Source organism: Verticillium dahliae, genomic scaffold (genome assembly GCF_000150675.1).
Source record: "Verticillium dahliae VdLs.17 supercont1.2 genomic scaffold, whole genome shotgun sequence".
Lineage (NCBI taxonomy): Eukaryota > Fungi > Ascomycota > Sordariomycetes > Glomerellales > Plectosphaerellaceae > Verticillium > Verticillium dahliae.
The window spans coordinates 365,807-380,980 of record NW_009276916.1 but is presented as its reverse complement, the minus strand read 5'-3'; the positions used below and the strand labels follow the sequence as shown (position 1 = coordinate 380,980).

The 15,174-nt window shown below is 57.6% G+C and overlaps 6 protein-coding genes across 6 annotated transcripts; 2 read left to right on the top strand and 4 right to left on the bottom strand.

The window, feature by feature from the left end:
* Positions 1–268: 268 nt before the first annotated feature.
* VDAG_00928 (uncharacterized protein) lies at positions 269–2,074 on the top strand (the record flags this gene model as incomplete). Its single annotated transcript, XM_009649814.1, has 3 exons — positions 269–660; positions 1,172–1,573; positions 1,628–2,074. Exons 1-3 carry the CDS (start codon positions 469–471, stop codon positions 2,072–2,074), a joined length of 1,041 nt encoding a protein of 346 aa, XP_009648109.1. The 5' UTR covers positions 269–468.
* Positions 2,075–2,986: 912 nt separating this feature from the next.
* Positions 2,987–5,810, top strand: VDAG_00927 (urease; the record flags this gene model as incomplete). Its single annotated transcript, XM_009649813.1, has 5 exons — positions 2,987–3,007; positions 3,112–3,198; positions 3,270–4,459; positions 4,526–5,417; positions 5,490–5,810. 5 exons carry the CDS (start codon positions 2,987–2,989, stop codon positions 5,808–5,810), a joined length of 2,511 nt encoding a protein of 836 aa, XP_009648108.1.
* Positions 5,811–6,204: 394 nt separating this feature from the next.
* VDAG_00926 (transcriptional adapter 3) lies at positions 6,205–8,435 on the bottom strand (the record flags this gene model as incomplete). Its single annotated transcript, XM_009649812.1, has 2 exons — positions 6,205–7,769; positions 7,910–8,435. The coding sequence occupies 2 exons, from the start codon at positions 8,433–8,435 to the stop codon at positions 6,205–6,207; spliced, it is 2,091 nt and encodes a 696-aa protein (XP_009648107.1).
* A 574-nt stretch (positions 8,436–9,009) lies between these two features.
* On the bottom strand, positions 9,010–10,140 carry VDAG_00925 (uncharacterized protein; the record flags this gene model as incomplete). The annotated part of the gene is made up of 2 exons (XM_009649811.1): positions 9,010–9,281; positions 9,342–10,140. The coding sequence occupies 2 exons, from the start codon at positions 10,138–10,140 to the stop codon at positions 9,010–9,012; spliced, it is 1,071 nt and encodes a 356-aa protein (XP_009648106.1).
* A 129-nt stretch (positions 10,141–10,269) lies between these two features.
* VDAG_00924 (uncharacterized protein) lies at positions 10,270–11,220 on the bottom strand (the record flags this gene model as incomplete). The annotated part of the gene is made up of 4 exons (XM_009649810.1): positions 10,270–10,472; positions 10,693–10,821; positions 10,916–11,009; positions 11,068–11,220. The coding sequence occupies 4 exons, from the start codon at positions 11,218–11,220 to the stop codon at positions 10,270–10,272; spliced, it is 579 nt and encodes a 192-aa protein (XP_009648105.1).
* Positions 11,221–11,920: 700 nt separating this feature from the next.
* VDAG_00923 (uncharacterized protein) lies at positions 11,921–14,570 on the bottom strand (the record flags this gene model as incomplete). The annotated part of the gene is made up of 3 exons (XM_009649809.1): positions 11,921–13,747; positions 13,799–14,116; positions 14,172–14,570. The coding sequence occupies 3 exons, from the start codon at positions 14,568–14,570 to the stop codon at positions 11,921–11,923; spliced, it is 2,544 nt and encodes an 847-aa protein (XP_009648104.1).
* Between the last annotated feature and the right edge of the window lie 604 nt (positions 14,571–15,174).

Below are 15,174 nucleotides of genomic sequence, written 5' to 3'. Positions count from 1 at the left end.
AGGGGGGGGCAAAACCCCCCCACGAGCATCCCAGTGGCAGTGAGGTGGGCAAAAATTATTAAACCCCCTCCTCACCCCCCCTGGTGGCCCTGATGGCCTTAGTGGGCTGCACCTGCCGAATTTTTCACGCGCGCCTCCAGGTCGTTTTAGGCGCTGCGCCCAGCCAGAGTGCTACTGATCCCAAATCACCCAGCAGCCCCGCCGGCCAGCCCGATAATACAAAACCAACCCCCCGCCCTTCCGTCAGGCCCCTCCCCCCGTCCCAGTTCTCTCCCCCTTCACCACCAAATTTCCAGGCACTCACACGCCCCGAGACTACTGCTTTTACCACCCTCTCTCCGCCACGACATTGATCCTTCGTCGCCTAAGACCACCATCTCAATCAGCGTCAACTTACAGCGCTTCTCGCACTGCACCCCGCACACCACACCGTCGCGTTACCACTAGACAGGCACACCCACCCTCACAATGGCACGTCCTACTAAGAAGCAGATGGAGGAGGCCAAGAAGTCCGCCGTCGCGTCTGCTCCCATCGTTGCGCCTGCACCTCTCCCCATCGCCATTCCTGCCGTCCAGCCTGCTCCCCTTGTCGCTCCCGGTCTTGTTCACCAGCAGCCTCGCCACATTGACCCTGAGGGCTTCATTCGCGTTCGCGACTCGGTAAGTCACGATTATTTTCACTTCCTTCTGCCAACCATCAACCACTGGCCACACACCCGCTGGTATCTGTCTGCATCGCTCTCAACAACAACACGCTATGCTGTGTTTTGCTGTAGTGCATGACCGGTCCATGTCCTTTTCAATGCACCTTGGCCTGATACATCGTTTCATTTGTCATTGGGATTCATGACCTCCCGTATGCTTGGATTTCCCTTCACTCGCCCTCTTGCTTTTCATTCTGTCTTGTCAAGTCAGAAGGGGAGAAGAAGAGTGCAAGACGCGTCTGGTTATTCTAGTGCACGGGAGGAGTGCCCTGTCTTGTTTACAGCGTCACGTCCCATTCGGGCAATTGGGACTCCCCGCGTTTTTTTCCCGCTGGAGATTTGACCCACCCAGCCAGCCCACTACCCGACGCTCCCACCAGAGCTCCCCTGTATAGCGCGTGCCACGTCGCACTCACTATGAGCCTGACGGATTATTCATTGCCCCAAGTGCTAACTCATACCCCCAGGTCCACCAGCGTCTCCTCACCATCTTAGAGCTCATCAAGTCGTTCTCTGTCGACTACTACCGCCAGACCAACCTGCTTCTGGGCGAGTCCGCTAATGAAGGCATCCCGGGCATTGATATCCCCATCACCAACCTTGAGCATGCCGCCCAGCACCTCGTTGGCATCAACGGCCTGATGCAGGCCGGCCCTGACTATGGCGCCCCCATCATTGAGGAGAAGAAGGAGCGCAAGAAGCGCACCCACGACCCCAATGCCCCCAAGCGCCCCCTGACTCCCTACTTCCTGTACATGCAAACTGCTCGTCCCATCATCGCCAGCGATCTTGGTGCCGACGCCCCCAAGGGTGCTGTTCAGGAGGAGGGCCAGCGTCGCTGGAAGGCCATGGGCCAGCAGGAGAAGAGCGTAAGTGATACCATGTTATCTTCCTCTTGACCAGTCTTGCTTACACGCTACCAGGGTTGGAACAACGCCTACCAGTACAACCTCCGTCTGTACCAGGCCCGCGTTCACTCGTACAAGGCTGGTAACCTTGAGGCTCGCGTCATGAACGACGACGATGCTCTGGTCTACGCGGACAACAACGACATCCCTCTGCCTCACGTTGACGGCGAGGCTGTTGCCGATGACCAAGACGCCATCGCCCAGCAGCTCCAGCAGGCTGCCCCTGTGGCCCAGGCGTCTGAGGAAGAGGCCTCGGAGGAGGAGACGCCTGCGCCCTCCAAGACGCCGAAGAAGGCTGCCAGCCGCAAGCGCAAGTCGGATGCCGCTGACGTCGAGCCCAAGTCGACGCCTGCTGCTGCCACGCCTGCCGATAAGAAGAGGCGCCGTGTGAGCAAGGCCGTTGACACAGAGACCAAGGACGAGCCCACGGCGACAAAGAAGAGCCCGAGGCAAGAAGGCTAAGAACTGATCTCGCCAGGCCTTCTTCTTTTGTCTGTTATGTGGTTTCCTGCGTTTCTGTTAATATGGGTTTCTCTTTACTCTGCGGGTTCGGAAGATGATACCTCGTTGCCGCGCCTCGTCATCTTTTCCCGATGAGGTCCTGCTCTGTTTCCTGCTTTGCCTCCGGCTGGAACCCAGTTGTCAGGGTTCATTGAGGCGAGGAGAGCGTTTCGCAGCAACTTGTCTTTCTGTTTGGTTCTCTCTCTTTTTTTTTTTTTTATTAGCTGGCCGGCGTGCAAGGGGTTCCCAGGAACAGGTCTTGAAAAGCACCAGGCCAGGGGGTGCAGGGCGGTTGGGATGGGAGGGACGGTTGGATGGTTGCTGGTCGGCATGCGACCAAGTGCGTCCTACGAAGCCTTTGGAATTCCACGTGTACGTACGTAAACACTATGGGTCGGGGGTTGTAGGAGACCATGACGAAGACATGATATGTTCAAGCTTGCTCCTTCTTTCTATTGACGTGATGTGTTGTGGCAGTGTCCGGAGTTTACGCTGTCTTTTGGTCCATATGTTCTGGTGGACGCCAGTGTCAAGGTGGTGATGTCCCAAGACACTTGGGTCAAGGTACAGTAGGTCCTGGTTGATGCGCAGGCAAGGCCGGCGGCGGCAGTGGACCGCATCGGCAGGCGGCGGATGCCATGTGTACCTTAGGTACCTTAATAAAGGTGGTAGGTACTTGGGGTTCCTTATCGAGCGCCTCGCCTGGGCAGTCACGCCCCGCACTGTGGGCTGTTAACACCAGTTGCGGCGTTTCTTCCTGCCATCGGGTGCGATGCGCTTTTGGCTCGTCTCATTCTTCATCGTCCAACTTTCAAGTCCCATGAGATCAACCTCCGCATCAGCAGCCGACTTGTCCGCGCAGCTCTGCCCAAGATGCATCTCGTGCCGAAAGAGGTCCGTCTCGTCTTTCAAGGCTCGCGAGCTCCTCCGTGAGCACACGATCCCCCACTACTGCTTGCCTCTGTGCTTCTTGCTAACCTCTGCATCCTCGGCCCCAGCTTGATAAGCTTGTCATTTCTCAGCTGGGGTTCCTGGCGCAGAAACGGCTTGCCAGAGGCGTGAAGCTCAACCATGCTGAAGCAACGGTATCTAGGAGACCTCTTTCGCCCTTATCGAGGGTTTGCAAGAAGAGCCTTGGCACTAACATCGACTCCAGGCCCTCATCACGAGCAACTTGCAAGAACTCATCCGTGATGGAAACCACACCGTCTCAGACCTCATGGGTCTCGGTTCGACCATGCTCGGGCGTCGCCACGTCCAGCCTTCCGTCTGCAGTACACTTCACGAGATCCAGGTAGAAGGCACCTTCCCCTCAGGCACCTACCTCGTTACCGTCCATAACCCCATCGCCACGGATGACGGGAATCTCGCCCGCGCCCTGTATGGCTATGTACCGCGCATGCCCTCTAACGATGATTTCCCTCTACCGGAGCCCGCCGAGTTCGAGCCGACGGCGCAGCCTGGCGCTCTTGTTGCTGTCAAGGACGTCAAGGTCACCCTCAACGCTAACCGCAAGCACATCACGCTGCGCGTCACGAGCAGGGGTGACCGCCCCATACAAGTGGGAAGCCACTACCACTTCATCGAGACAAATCCGCAGCTCGAATTTGACCGCGCGAGGGCCTACGGCTTCCGCCTTGCCATTCCCGCTGGCACATCGGTGCGCTTTGAGCCAGGTGACATGAAGACCGTCACACTTGTTGAGATTGGGGGCAACCGGGTCATTCGTGGAGGCAACGGACTGGCTACTGGCGGAGTGGAACTCTGGCGCGCCGGTGAGATAGTAGAAAAGCTGCAACAGGCAGGCTTTGCGCACCAGCCCGAACCAGTGGGTGACATGGGTCACATCAGCGCCTTTGAGATGAACAGGGTGGCTTATGCGACCATGTTTGGGCCGACGACGGGAGACAGGCTGAGACTGGGAAGTACTAATCTTTGGATCAAGGTTGAACAGGACTTCACAGTCTATGGAGACGAGTGCAAGTTTGGCGGTGGCAAGACGCTGCGTGAGGGCATGGGACAGGCTACGGGCCGCCCAGACTCGGAATCGCTCGATATGGTTGTGACCAATGCGCTCATTGTCGACTGGAGCGGCATTTACAAGGCTGACATCGGCGTCAAGCACGGCATGATCGTGGGTATTGGCAAGGCGGGCAACCCAGATGTCATGGACGGCGTGACGCCGAACATGGTGGTCGGCAGCTGCACAGATGTCGTCGCTGGAGAGAACAAGATCATCACAGCAGGCGGTATCGATACGCACATTCACTTCATCTGCCCGCAGCAGACATCGGAAGCGATCGCATCTGGCGTGACGACCATGTTGGGTGGTGGAGTTGGCCCGAGGTAAGCTTTAGTTTGAACCCCCTCCGAGCCCCTGAACACTCTCAGGTCTGACATTGACCTTCTCAGCGCTGGCACGAGCGCAACGACATGCACGCCTGGCAAGCACTATATGCGCCAAATGCTACAGGCATGCGATAACCTTCCCCTGAACATTGGTATTACCGGCAAAGGAAACGACAGCGCACCAGAGGGCCTTCGCGATCAAGTCAACGCCGGCGCCTGTGGACTCAAACTGCACGAAGATTGGGGTTCCACACCTGCAGCAATCGATACCTGCCTGTCGGTTTGTGATGAGCTCGATGTGCAGTGTCTCATCCACACGGATACGCTGAACGAGTCTGGTTTCGTCGAGTCCACCATTGGCGCCTTCAAGAACCGGACCATTCACACGTATCACACCGAAGGGGCAGGCGGCGGTCATGCGCCAGACATCATCTCCGTCGTCGAACACCCCAACGTCCTGCCTTCTTCTACCAACCCCACGCGCCCCTACACTCGCAACACGCTTGATGAGCACCTCGACATGCTCATGGTCTGTCACCATCTCTCGAAGAACATTCCCGAGGACGTCGCGTTTGCCGAGTCTCGCATCCGCGCCGAGACCATTGCTGCCGAAGATGTCCTCCACGACCTCGGCGCCATCAGCATGATGAGCTCCGATTCCCAGGCCATGGGCCGCTGCGGCGAAGTCATCTTGCGCACCTGGAACACGGCGCACAAGAATAAGGACCAGCGCGGCACCCTGCCCGAGGACGAGGGCACCGACGCAGACAACTTCCGCGTCAAGCGATACGTCAGCAAGTATACCGTCAACCCAGCCATCGCCCAGGGCTTCAGTCACCTCATCGGCAGCGTAGAGGTTGGCAAGCTGGCCGATCTTGTCGTCTGGGATCCCGCGTGGTTCGGAACCAAGCCGAGCCTCGTTATTAAGAGTGGGATGATCGCATGGGCGCAAATGGTATGCCTTCTTCTTTCTGTTTTGCCCAAATCTTCCCATCCTGTGCCATGTTCCTGTTCTGACGCAATGTAGGGCGACCCCAATGCTTCCATTCCAACCATCCAACCCATCATCGGCCGCCCCATGTTCGCGCCGCTGGTCCCCAACACGTCTGTCCTCTTTGTCTCAGCCTCGTCCATTGAGTCGGGCGCCATCGCATCGTACGGCTTGCGCAGCCGCGTCGAGGCCGTGCGTAACTGCCGCAACATTGGCAAGAAGGACATGCGCTACAACGACTCGATGCCGCGGATGCGTGTGGACCCGGAGCAGTACGTCGTCGAGGCCGACGGCGTCGTCTGCGAGGCCGAGCCGGCCGAGAGGTTGCCGCTGACGCAGCAGTTTTACGTGTACTGAGCGTGGGCAGGACAGAAAGGAGCACGACGTGACAAGTTGCCGGGATATTTTGGGGTCAATCTTTTTTTTTGAATGTCTAATTAGCCTAACTGGAGCCGCCAACGCCTCAAGACAATTTGGCATGGAATGATGTGCAAAGGGCCATGTCCCAACTTTCCCCGACACATGTGTGTGTGTTTGTGAATCCGCAACGCCGCGCCTGCCAGAACCGGGTCCTCCCTCAACGCTGTGTCCCCCCTTTGTCTTGATAGAATCATCATGTACGCACAAACATACGTACGTAGCTGCAGAACCGGCAGCCCGAATTAGCCCGCACACCCAGAAATCAAGTCGGAAGAAGAAGAAGAAGCAGGAAAGTCTCATCAAGGTTGCGCTCGATCAACGGGCTCCCTCCCTACTCCTCCTCCACCTCCTCATCCCACTGCTCCTTCTCGCGCTTGAGCAGCTGCGCCATCTCGGCAGGCTTAAAGATGGAGCTGCCCGGCTTCTCGACGCGCGGGACCTTGCCGAGGTTCTCGTCCTCAAAGACGGAGCCAATGGTGCCGATCCAGCGGGCGCGGCGCTCCATGAGCATCTTGGTGACGTCGCCGATGCCGGGGCGGGCCATGCCGGCGGCGGCGGCGGCGGCGGCGGCGCTGTTGCCGGCGGGCCGCTTGGCCTTTTTGCTCTTGCCCATGGTGCGGGTGCGCTTGAGGTAGGCGGCCTGGACCTGCGAGTCGAGGTCCTCGAGGATGGTCTGGTACTCCTGGTGCGCCATGCGCTCCTTGACGAGCTCGGTGAGGCGGGCCTTGCGCGCGCCGTTGATGAGCATCTGGCTGCGGAGGCGGTCCTGGAGGAGGCGCAGCCGGGCGGCGACCTCGTCGTCAAAGGCGCCGTCGTAGTCGGCGTCGATGGGGCCCTCGTGCGGGAGGAAGCCCATGTGCTTGAGCTCCTGCTTGATGCGCTCGTCGACCTGCGCGTAGTCGAGCTTGGGGTGCGTCGCCTTTTTCCACGACTCCGAGTTGGATTCCGCCATGAACGTTGCCGGTGGCATCGTCGGCGGCTTGTTGTCCTCGCCGCCGCCGCCGCCGCCGCCGCCAAAGCTCATGCTGAGGTCGCCGTTCTCGCCGTTGGTGCTGCCGGCCATGCTCACGTCGCCGTTGGTCGTGCCGTTGACGTTGGGCTTGTCCTCGTCGGTGGGCGGACGCGACTCGGGCCGCATGATGCTCACGAGGCGTGAGAGGAGCGGGCCGACCGACAGCTTGTCCGTCTCGCCGACTTCGTCGTCCATAACGTCAATGGTCCCGCGCGGCACGTTGGGCGCCAGCTTTTCGCGCTTCGATGGAGAGTCCACCTGCATGGCGCCGTCTTCTTCGGCCCAGATCTCCGTGTAGTGTCGCTTGCCGCGTTTGGGCATATGGAAGGGCGCCACGCGGTCGCCGCGTTCGCGCAGAAAACCGAGGTCTTCCTCGGTGAAGGGACGAAAGTATGGTTCAATGTACGCGCTGAAGGTGGAAAAACTGATCTGGTTCGACGGCTTGGCGTTGCTGAAGTCCTTATCTGGGGGGTCGCCGGCAATGAGCTCCAGCTCGGCGAGGTCGTGCTTGGGGTATACGGCGACGGAGTAAATCTCTTTCAGCTCCTCTTCCGACATGGTGGCCGGTTTCGCTTCTCGAATCTCATATACTGTCGGGTCGGGGAATGTGGAGGGGTCGTCGCCAAAGGTGTGTGCGGCGGGCAGATCGCGGCGCGGCGGGGCCCCCTCGTCCTCGGAGCTCGATTCTTCCTCGTCCTCTTCGTCCTCGACGGCCTCGTCTTCCTTCTTTTCCTTTTCGTCCTTCTTCTTCTTGCTCTTCTTCTTATCATCGACGTCCATGGCGGATGGCGAGCCAGGCTCGACGGGGGAGAGCGAGGAGCTGATGGAGTCTCTGGAGAGTTTTCTAGGTTTCGTCGAGTCGCCGCGCAAAGGTGAGGATCGCTCTGTAGGGTCGATTTGGGTTAGACATGGGTTTACAAGGAGACATCCGATGCCAAGGAACTGTATGGGGAAAGCAGGGGACAGTGAACAACAGCCATCAGGCAAGTCGCCACGATGAGGCTCAGAAACAGTTCAAACATACCCTTGTGGTTCGTGTCGCCCGGCGCCAGACTATCCGCCGCCTTGCGCTTCTTCTTATTGGACCTCTTGCGATCATCCTCAGTCCGCACGTCCTCCTTCTCGACAACCTCGTCGACATGATGCTTCCTCTGGACCGACAGGTCGCGCATGGCCTTGTCGCAAAAGTTGGTGCGGCGGTCAATGACCTCCTGCAGGCGCGTCAGGCGGGCGATGAGGCCGTCGACGCTCTTGGCGTCGGGGACGGGGCTGCCGGGGGCGCCGGGGTCGACGAGGTCATCGTAGGTGATGTTGCGGAACTGCTCGACGCGCAGGGCGAGGTACTCGGCGTCGATGGCCTCGATGGGCGGCAGGTTGGCGCCCATGCCTGTCGCCCCTCCGCCAGCGCCTCCTGGGCCTCCTCCTCCTCCTCCTCCTCCTCCCCCTGAGGTGGGGGGCAGGGAGCTCGGGGTCGTGTTGCGGCTGCGCTGGCGGATGGCGCCCGCGCCGCTCTTCTTGCCGGTGCCCTTTTGGCTGGGGGCGGGCGGCATGATCGCGGGTGAATGGGTCGTGTTGGAGGTGGGTGTGGTATATGTCGGCTCAGGATGGAAGTGATGGGGTTGTGGCGATGAGCCTGGCCATCTGTACGTAGGTCGTAGATGGAGACGCGTTCGATTGATGCTGGCTGAATGATTGATGTTGATGGTTCAGAGTCGACGTTGGCTCCCACCCAAGGAGAGAGACGGCAGCGGGTCTGTTGCGCGACGTTGATCGACGGCAGGCGCATGGGGAGGAGCACAATCTACCAGACGTGACGCTGTGGCGAAGGGGAAGACTAGGGTGCATTTGGGTGGCTGGTGCCTGTTTGCAGCCACATGCCTGTGACCGTCGCTCGCTCGCTAATCACCTTAGGTACCTACAAGTACAGTCAGGCACCTAGGTAGGTACCTACAGAGTCATCTCATCGCCATACTCCTCCTTATACTCACCCTGAACATCAAGCACACTCCTATCAATGCCATTCGCTACGCTCTGCATCATACTGCTATGAAATACGCTTACATCCAAACCCTTCTTGCAACGCTACATCAACACCCGCAAACCGAACCACCAACCAGCACCGTGTCACTGGTAAATGCAGACAGGAGTCCTGTTGGAATCCTCTTTCAGGACTGCTCGAACCGCTGCTAGGTTGATCGACTTCTCCGCCTCTTCCAACGTCTTGCGGACCTGCACGCCAGCTCTCTGCCGCATGCCTTCGCCGTAGTCGTCCAGACTCTCCTCCTGCTTGGCTAGCCGTTCAGCAATGGGCGTGGCGCCTGGTCGTGGCACCGTCTTGATGGCCCAGCACAAAGCATTGGCATCTACCGTGGAATTGAGCAAGCCGCGTCCGCCGACTGTTGGCATCCTTGTCAGCCAGTGTCTCGTTGGCCGTCTCAAAAGGAACGTGAACTTACAGGGAAGCATGACATGCGCTGCATCACCCGCCAGAGTGGCCAGCCCGCCGAGGTTGCCAAAGTCAACCGGGTTCCAGCCCCGCACCCTCCTGACCGTAAAGCGCCCCTGAGCATGCGGTTCCCGCAGCGCCTCAACGTATGTCCTCCAAGGCTCCAAGTCCTGCAGAGCTGTCTTGCAGATCGACTGCGCCATGTACCGGCGCGCCTCGTTCCCTGTAAGGTCCAAGTCTCCCATCTCGTCATCGCCTGGCGGCACCGAGATTCGACTCATCTGGATCAGCTCGTGTGCCCTCTCCTCCGACTCAACTTGCCACTGGTGCACGGCAATCGTTGTCAGTCCCTCCTTGTCCGACGCCATAGTCTGAATTGGGTGACGCTTTTGGACCAAGTCGGTGCCGTCCTTGCTCTTGGTCCGCGACATCAGGGCAATCTCCTCAACGTATGGAGTGAGAACCGGCTCGGGGTCTACGTGCTGAAACTTCTCGACAAGAAACCGACGAACCATGGAATCGGCTCCGTCGGCACCAACGACAATGTCGACCTTGTGACAGAGATGGCCAGGCTCAAAGATGAGGTGTACCTCTTTGCTATCCTTGCTGGGCTGAAGACTGACCAGCGATGTATTCCATTGCACTGGCAAATGTCCCCACAGGGCTTTGAGCAGACGCAAACCACGGTAACGACAAATGTCTGGCACCTCAGCGTGAAAAAGCGTATCGCCAGTCTCGGCGTCAAGGCATGGGATGGGCTGGTGTTTCAGCACCCCAGCAAGCGTGGGCGCAACACTGCAGGCCTCCATGACTGCATGGTAAATGTTCAAAGGAAGCAATCTCTCGATATTCGAGAGGAGCGCTTTACGGTCGGGCACTGACACGGACCAGTCGTGAACCACCGAGCGCTGCCATTCCTCAGGGGGAGGTCGCTCGTCCTAAATGTCAACCTCGATGCCCCCGTGCCGGCGCAGGCCATGGGCGAGCAGGAGTCCGGTGAAACCCGCTCCAATGATGCCGACGCGCAAGTCTCGAAGTTGTTCAGGTTTGGGCTTTGGAGGCGAAGACTTGGGGATTTCGGGCGGCGGCATTTTCTTCTGTGGCTTCTTGGAGGACGGTCCAGCAGCCCACTTGTCCTCTTCTTGCAAGGCTGACAGCCAAGCTTGTACGGAGCTTTTTCTCGTGGGTGCCCTGGGATTGCATCTAGTGGTGGGGGATGGTCGAAGTGGCGGTAGCTGGCCACCATAATCATCCAGCGCTGTGAAAGAGTGGCAGGTTGATCCATCACTCAACAGGCCCCAATCTTCGTCGACGTCTTCTGCTGAGTCTGTCGTTCGATCGGCAGAAGTGATCCAACGAACTGATTTGGCGGATGACGTCTTCGTCGTCGTTCTCCCTCTCTCGACCAGTTCCTGGACATTTGCATCTTGTCGGGGCAGTGACAGAGGCCCCGGCATGGATGTAGGACTCGTGCTTCTCCAAGGGGGCCCCTGTTCTTCTCGATATCAGCACAAGTCCAATACCGAGCCCGTGGCGATGCCACAGCAGCAAACAATGATTTTGCCAGAAACTCACCCAGCATACCATCGAGCACTGCCTCAAGGCTCAAGAAAGGCGGTTCAGCAAGAAAATCAGCAGCCGCCGTTCCCTTGTCGAGATCCATGCGAAACGGGTTGCCCTGAAGTCCCAATCAGTCTGGTGACCAACGCTGCATGCCAGGGGAGGGGGGGGCATACGTCGGTCAGATACTGGACAGCCAGCTCCACGTCGAAGTTGGCTTCATGGAGAGCATCGGCGGCGGCGTCGTTGCCGAACCCCATGCCTTGAAGCTGTTTGAGGCGCTGGAAGTACTCGGGCTGGGATATTTTCTCTAGCTCGTCGCTCGACATGGTGGGAGCGAGTAGTGAAAGATATTTCTGGATAAGAGGAATAGACGTAATTAAGTAACGAGTGATGGCAGTCTGACCAAGTCACGGCAGACCACGAGGCAAAGAATTCTGGTGTTGATGAAGGGGTTGTTGTGGCCAGGTTTGGAAGGCTATGTGTTCACATCAAAGACCAAGCCTCAATGCCACTTGCTGTATCAGTCACTCTTGCCCTTGTATCCGGACTTCACCAAATGGCAGGCTCTACCAAGAATGCTCAACGATCATGTAGCATGTCCCCATTCAGAGGCTACTGCCGTGTTAACCACAAAAGGTTCTTTTCCAAGTCGGTCTTGCTTTAGCCAGCATAAGGTACCTACCTTACCTAGGTAGGTAGGTAGGTAGGTAGGGGCAAGTGAGGAGGGGCTACGGGCCTGGAACTTGCATGTATCATAAGGTCATCCGAATTCAATTTCACCAGATAGGTATCCAGCAATGGAAGAAACCCTTCTCAGCATCTCACTGACCTACCTAGCCATTATATACAATTCCGTCACGGGGCCTTTTTGATAGACATCGATTGTTTCTCATTCTCCATATAATCGTAACATAGTTTCAGGTCCGTATCTCACCGGCAAACCACTTCCCGAGACCTCTCAACACCTACTCCCCACAGATCCAGCAAATCCCTTCAAGACACCTATCCATCAGCAAAAGGCGTGCCTCAGAGCGAGAAGCTCGTCACATCCGATTGCGCGCCTCCCATCCTGTCCATCTCCGGTGTCGGCGGCGGCAGGTTCTCGGCCTTAGTCAAGATCCAGCACGACGCATACATGTTCACCCGATCGATGCAAGCACCGCCCTCGCGCGCTCCAACTCGCTTCGACGTGAAGCCGTGCGCCTCGAATGCCTTGACGTACCAGGGGTGGAGCGCCGATGACCGCAGCAGCACACGGCCGCCCATGCGCAGAGCGCGGTTAAGCTTGGTGATCTGCTGGGCAGCCGCGGCGGCGCCTGGGTCGAACCAGTCCATGCTGTCCATGACGACGGCGACTGTCAGCGTGCCGGGGGTGATGCGCGAGATGACTTCGTCGAGCTCGTCAGTGTGGATCCGGAGGCCATCGAGGGCGCCTGGGCGAGAGAGGCGCGCGTGGGCCTTTTCCGAGAGGTAGTCTGGGTGGCAGCGCTGCGTGAAGTTGGCGGTCATGCAAACGTGGTAGTAAGGGTTGTCGACGGCGATGTGCGTATGTTCTGCAACGGGATCTAGAGTGTCGAGCATGTAGTGCCAAATAGCGTGGGATCGAGAGTCTTTAGCCTTGGGCGAGGGGCCTTTGACGGCATCACTGACAGCATGGTCGGCCTCTATCATGGCGAGCTGGTTTTTGGGGACGCCCAACGCAGACCACAGGAAGGACTCCTGTGAGACGACAAGGTTGCAGAGGAGCTTCGAGAGGAGCGCAGGTCGAATCTTGGTGCGCCATACCTCTCGCTGCTCGTTCAGGGTCTTGGTGTCAAGGAACTCAGCGACAGCACGCCTGACGCCGAAGATGCGAGTGATCCAGCGGAAAACGCGAATCGCATGACGCGAGCCTCCAGTATCATAAAGACCGTAGCCACGCTTGTTGGTGAAAACGTGAATGTTCTGAAGCCAGTACTGGAACGCACGAGAGGACAAGTGGGGAGAGAGCTTCGTCATGAGCAAGGTGCGGAAGTCAGGATGTTTGCCATCACCAAAGAGTCTCCAAAAGTCTTCGTAGGGAAGGGCGCAGTACGAGGCAACCTTGAGCTCGAGGAGGTGGTTCTGGGTGGGATTGAGGTCCACAGCGTGGATGCGAGCTGGGCTCTGCATGGCGTAGGAGAGAATATTGTCTCCAGCGCTGGTGATGGCTAAGACAACATCGTCGGCACCGAGCTTTAGAAGACGCTCATCAACCCTCGTGTCTTCCCACGTGAACGCGTAGATGTACTCGTCGTTGAATTGCTTGTGCTTCTGGAGCTGGTCGTCATAGTAGATGCGCCAGTGGTGGTTCTGGTAGAAGAATGATGGAAGCGGAAGATTGGCAGAGAGATTTTCTATGGCGGCCATGAAAGCCTTGGATCGAATCTCGGGCGCAGATTTCTCAATGGCGCGAGTCAAGGCGTTCCGCTGATCCACGGGGTAAAGCAGTGGTGACTCCGTTGCGAGCGCGTCGATCTTCTCGATAATTTCATGAGGCAGCGCCGAAGAAGAGAAAGGCTTCTTGTGGCATCCCACCCAGACGTAATAAGGGATGCGGCCAAGAGTCTTGTTGCGAGCATTAATGTTGAGGATGGTGCCAAACTTGTACTCGAGATAATCCCTGCGAGCAGCTTCAAGTCCGACGCGATCAATGTCAAACCAAGCACGCCAGAACGTCCGGGAAAGCCAGCTGACGTGGCGGTTCACAAGACCGCCAGTGAAGTTGCGGAAGGAAAAGTCAACATGTGACTGAACGTAGAAATCAACAACTCCGAGGACACCGTTAGGGGACAGAAGAGAAGTCAAAGAGTCAATGACCGAGTGATAATCGGGCTGGAATGAATGTCAGTATCAGCGACACGTCAAGCATACAGAGCAACTTACGATCATAGACAGACTGTAAGACATGGTGACAAGATCTGCGCCGCCATGCTCTGGACGCTTCTGGGAGAAGTAGCTCAGGACAGGCGAACGGAGAGGAGTAGCGTTAATTGAAATCCCATCTTCATGGTCTTCCAGACGGAACTTTCTCGCGTCTTCGCAGATAACCTTGACGTTGTCCCAACCCAACCTCTGGAAACGCTTTCGCGCAACATCACAGAGAGATGGAGAGAAGTCGACGAGGTAGACACTGGAGAAGAACTCGGGCACGTTCACATAAGCGGACATGGCATCGATGTTCCAGCCAGTCCCTCCGCCAACCTGGAAAATGCGTGAGCATGGCAATGTGGGTGAAAGACAAAATTGAGAGGCGTACGTCAACCCAGATTCGCTTCGTGTTTCCACGACGCTTGACTTGCGCCTCGGCCTGCGCTTTGGCTTGGAGCTGTGCAGCTGAGAGCGCCAGCATGTCCTCCCGTCCCTGGAGGAGAAGTCTTCTTGTGGCATCGTAAGCGCCGGCTTGCTTCTTGTAGAAGCTCTCAAGAGCATCCTGTTGGGTGCCTTTCTTGTCGCCGTTGTGCGGTTTGATGAAACAGGAGTAGAAGAACAGAAGGAAGGACTTGAGCACGCTCGGCGGCTGGTCACTTTCCAAGGAGGACTTGGAAAAGACCTTGAAGATACAGACACTGCCAAAGACAGCAAATGCAACTCCTGCGAGGATGGTCTGCAGACTGGCGTCTAACGCCAGTTTGTTGTTACCACCAAGAGAAGCCATGGTACTCTCGCATTGCAGTGAGTACGGAAAAGGTGCGTTGAAGCAAAACCAAACTTGTTGATCAGTTGAGATAGGAAGACAGGTCGTATGAAAGGAAAAGAAAAAGGGAAACAAAAAGGGGGAATGTGAGAGGCGTGAGCTATATACACAGATGCGTGACCAGCACGTATTGTCTGCCTCCTATACCTGTTGGGTGCACTCTGGAGGTACATGCGGACAAGACACCCGCCGCGTGACGCGAGGGCATGCTCTTGCAAAATGCCCGCCTGTCTGAAGCACAGGGGCTTCGGTCGATCGTAGCAGGACGGAGATGTCCAAAGCCATGACCGGACCCTTACGTAGGGTAGCTGGAGCTTCCCAGCTCCCACCCGTCGTCATCAAGGGTCGTCCGAAAGCTCCCCTGTTACCCCACCAAGGCTGGGCACTGCGACCCCGCCGAGTTCTGCATACAGTCTGGCGCCAATGTCTGGTGTCTGAGGTGGACCTCGAGTGTGGACCAATGGCCAGAGCACATGGGCGATTCTTTGGGGGACTTTAGCATGGATGAGCCCTGCGCTTCTCAAAGAGCCTCTTGCCCGCAGCACTGTCCAGACGTGTAGAGGTC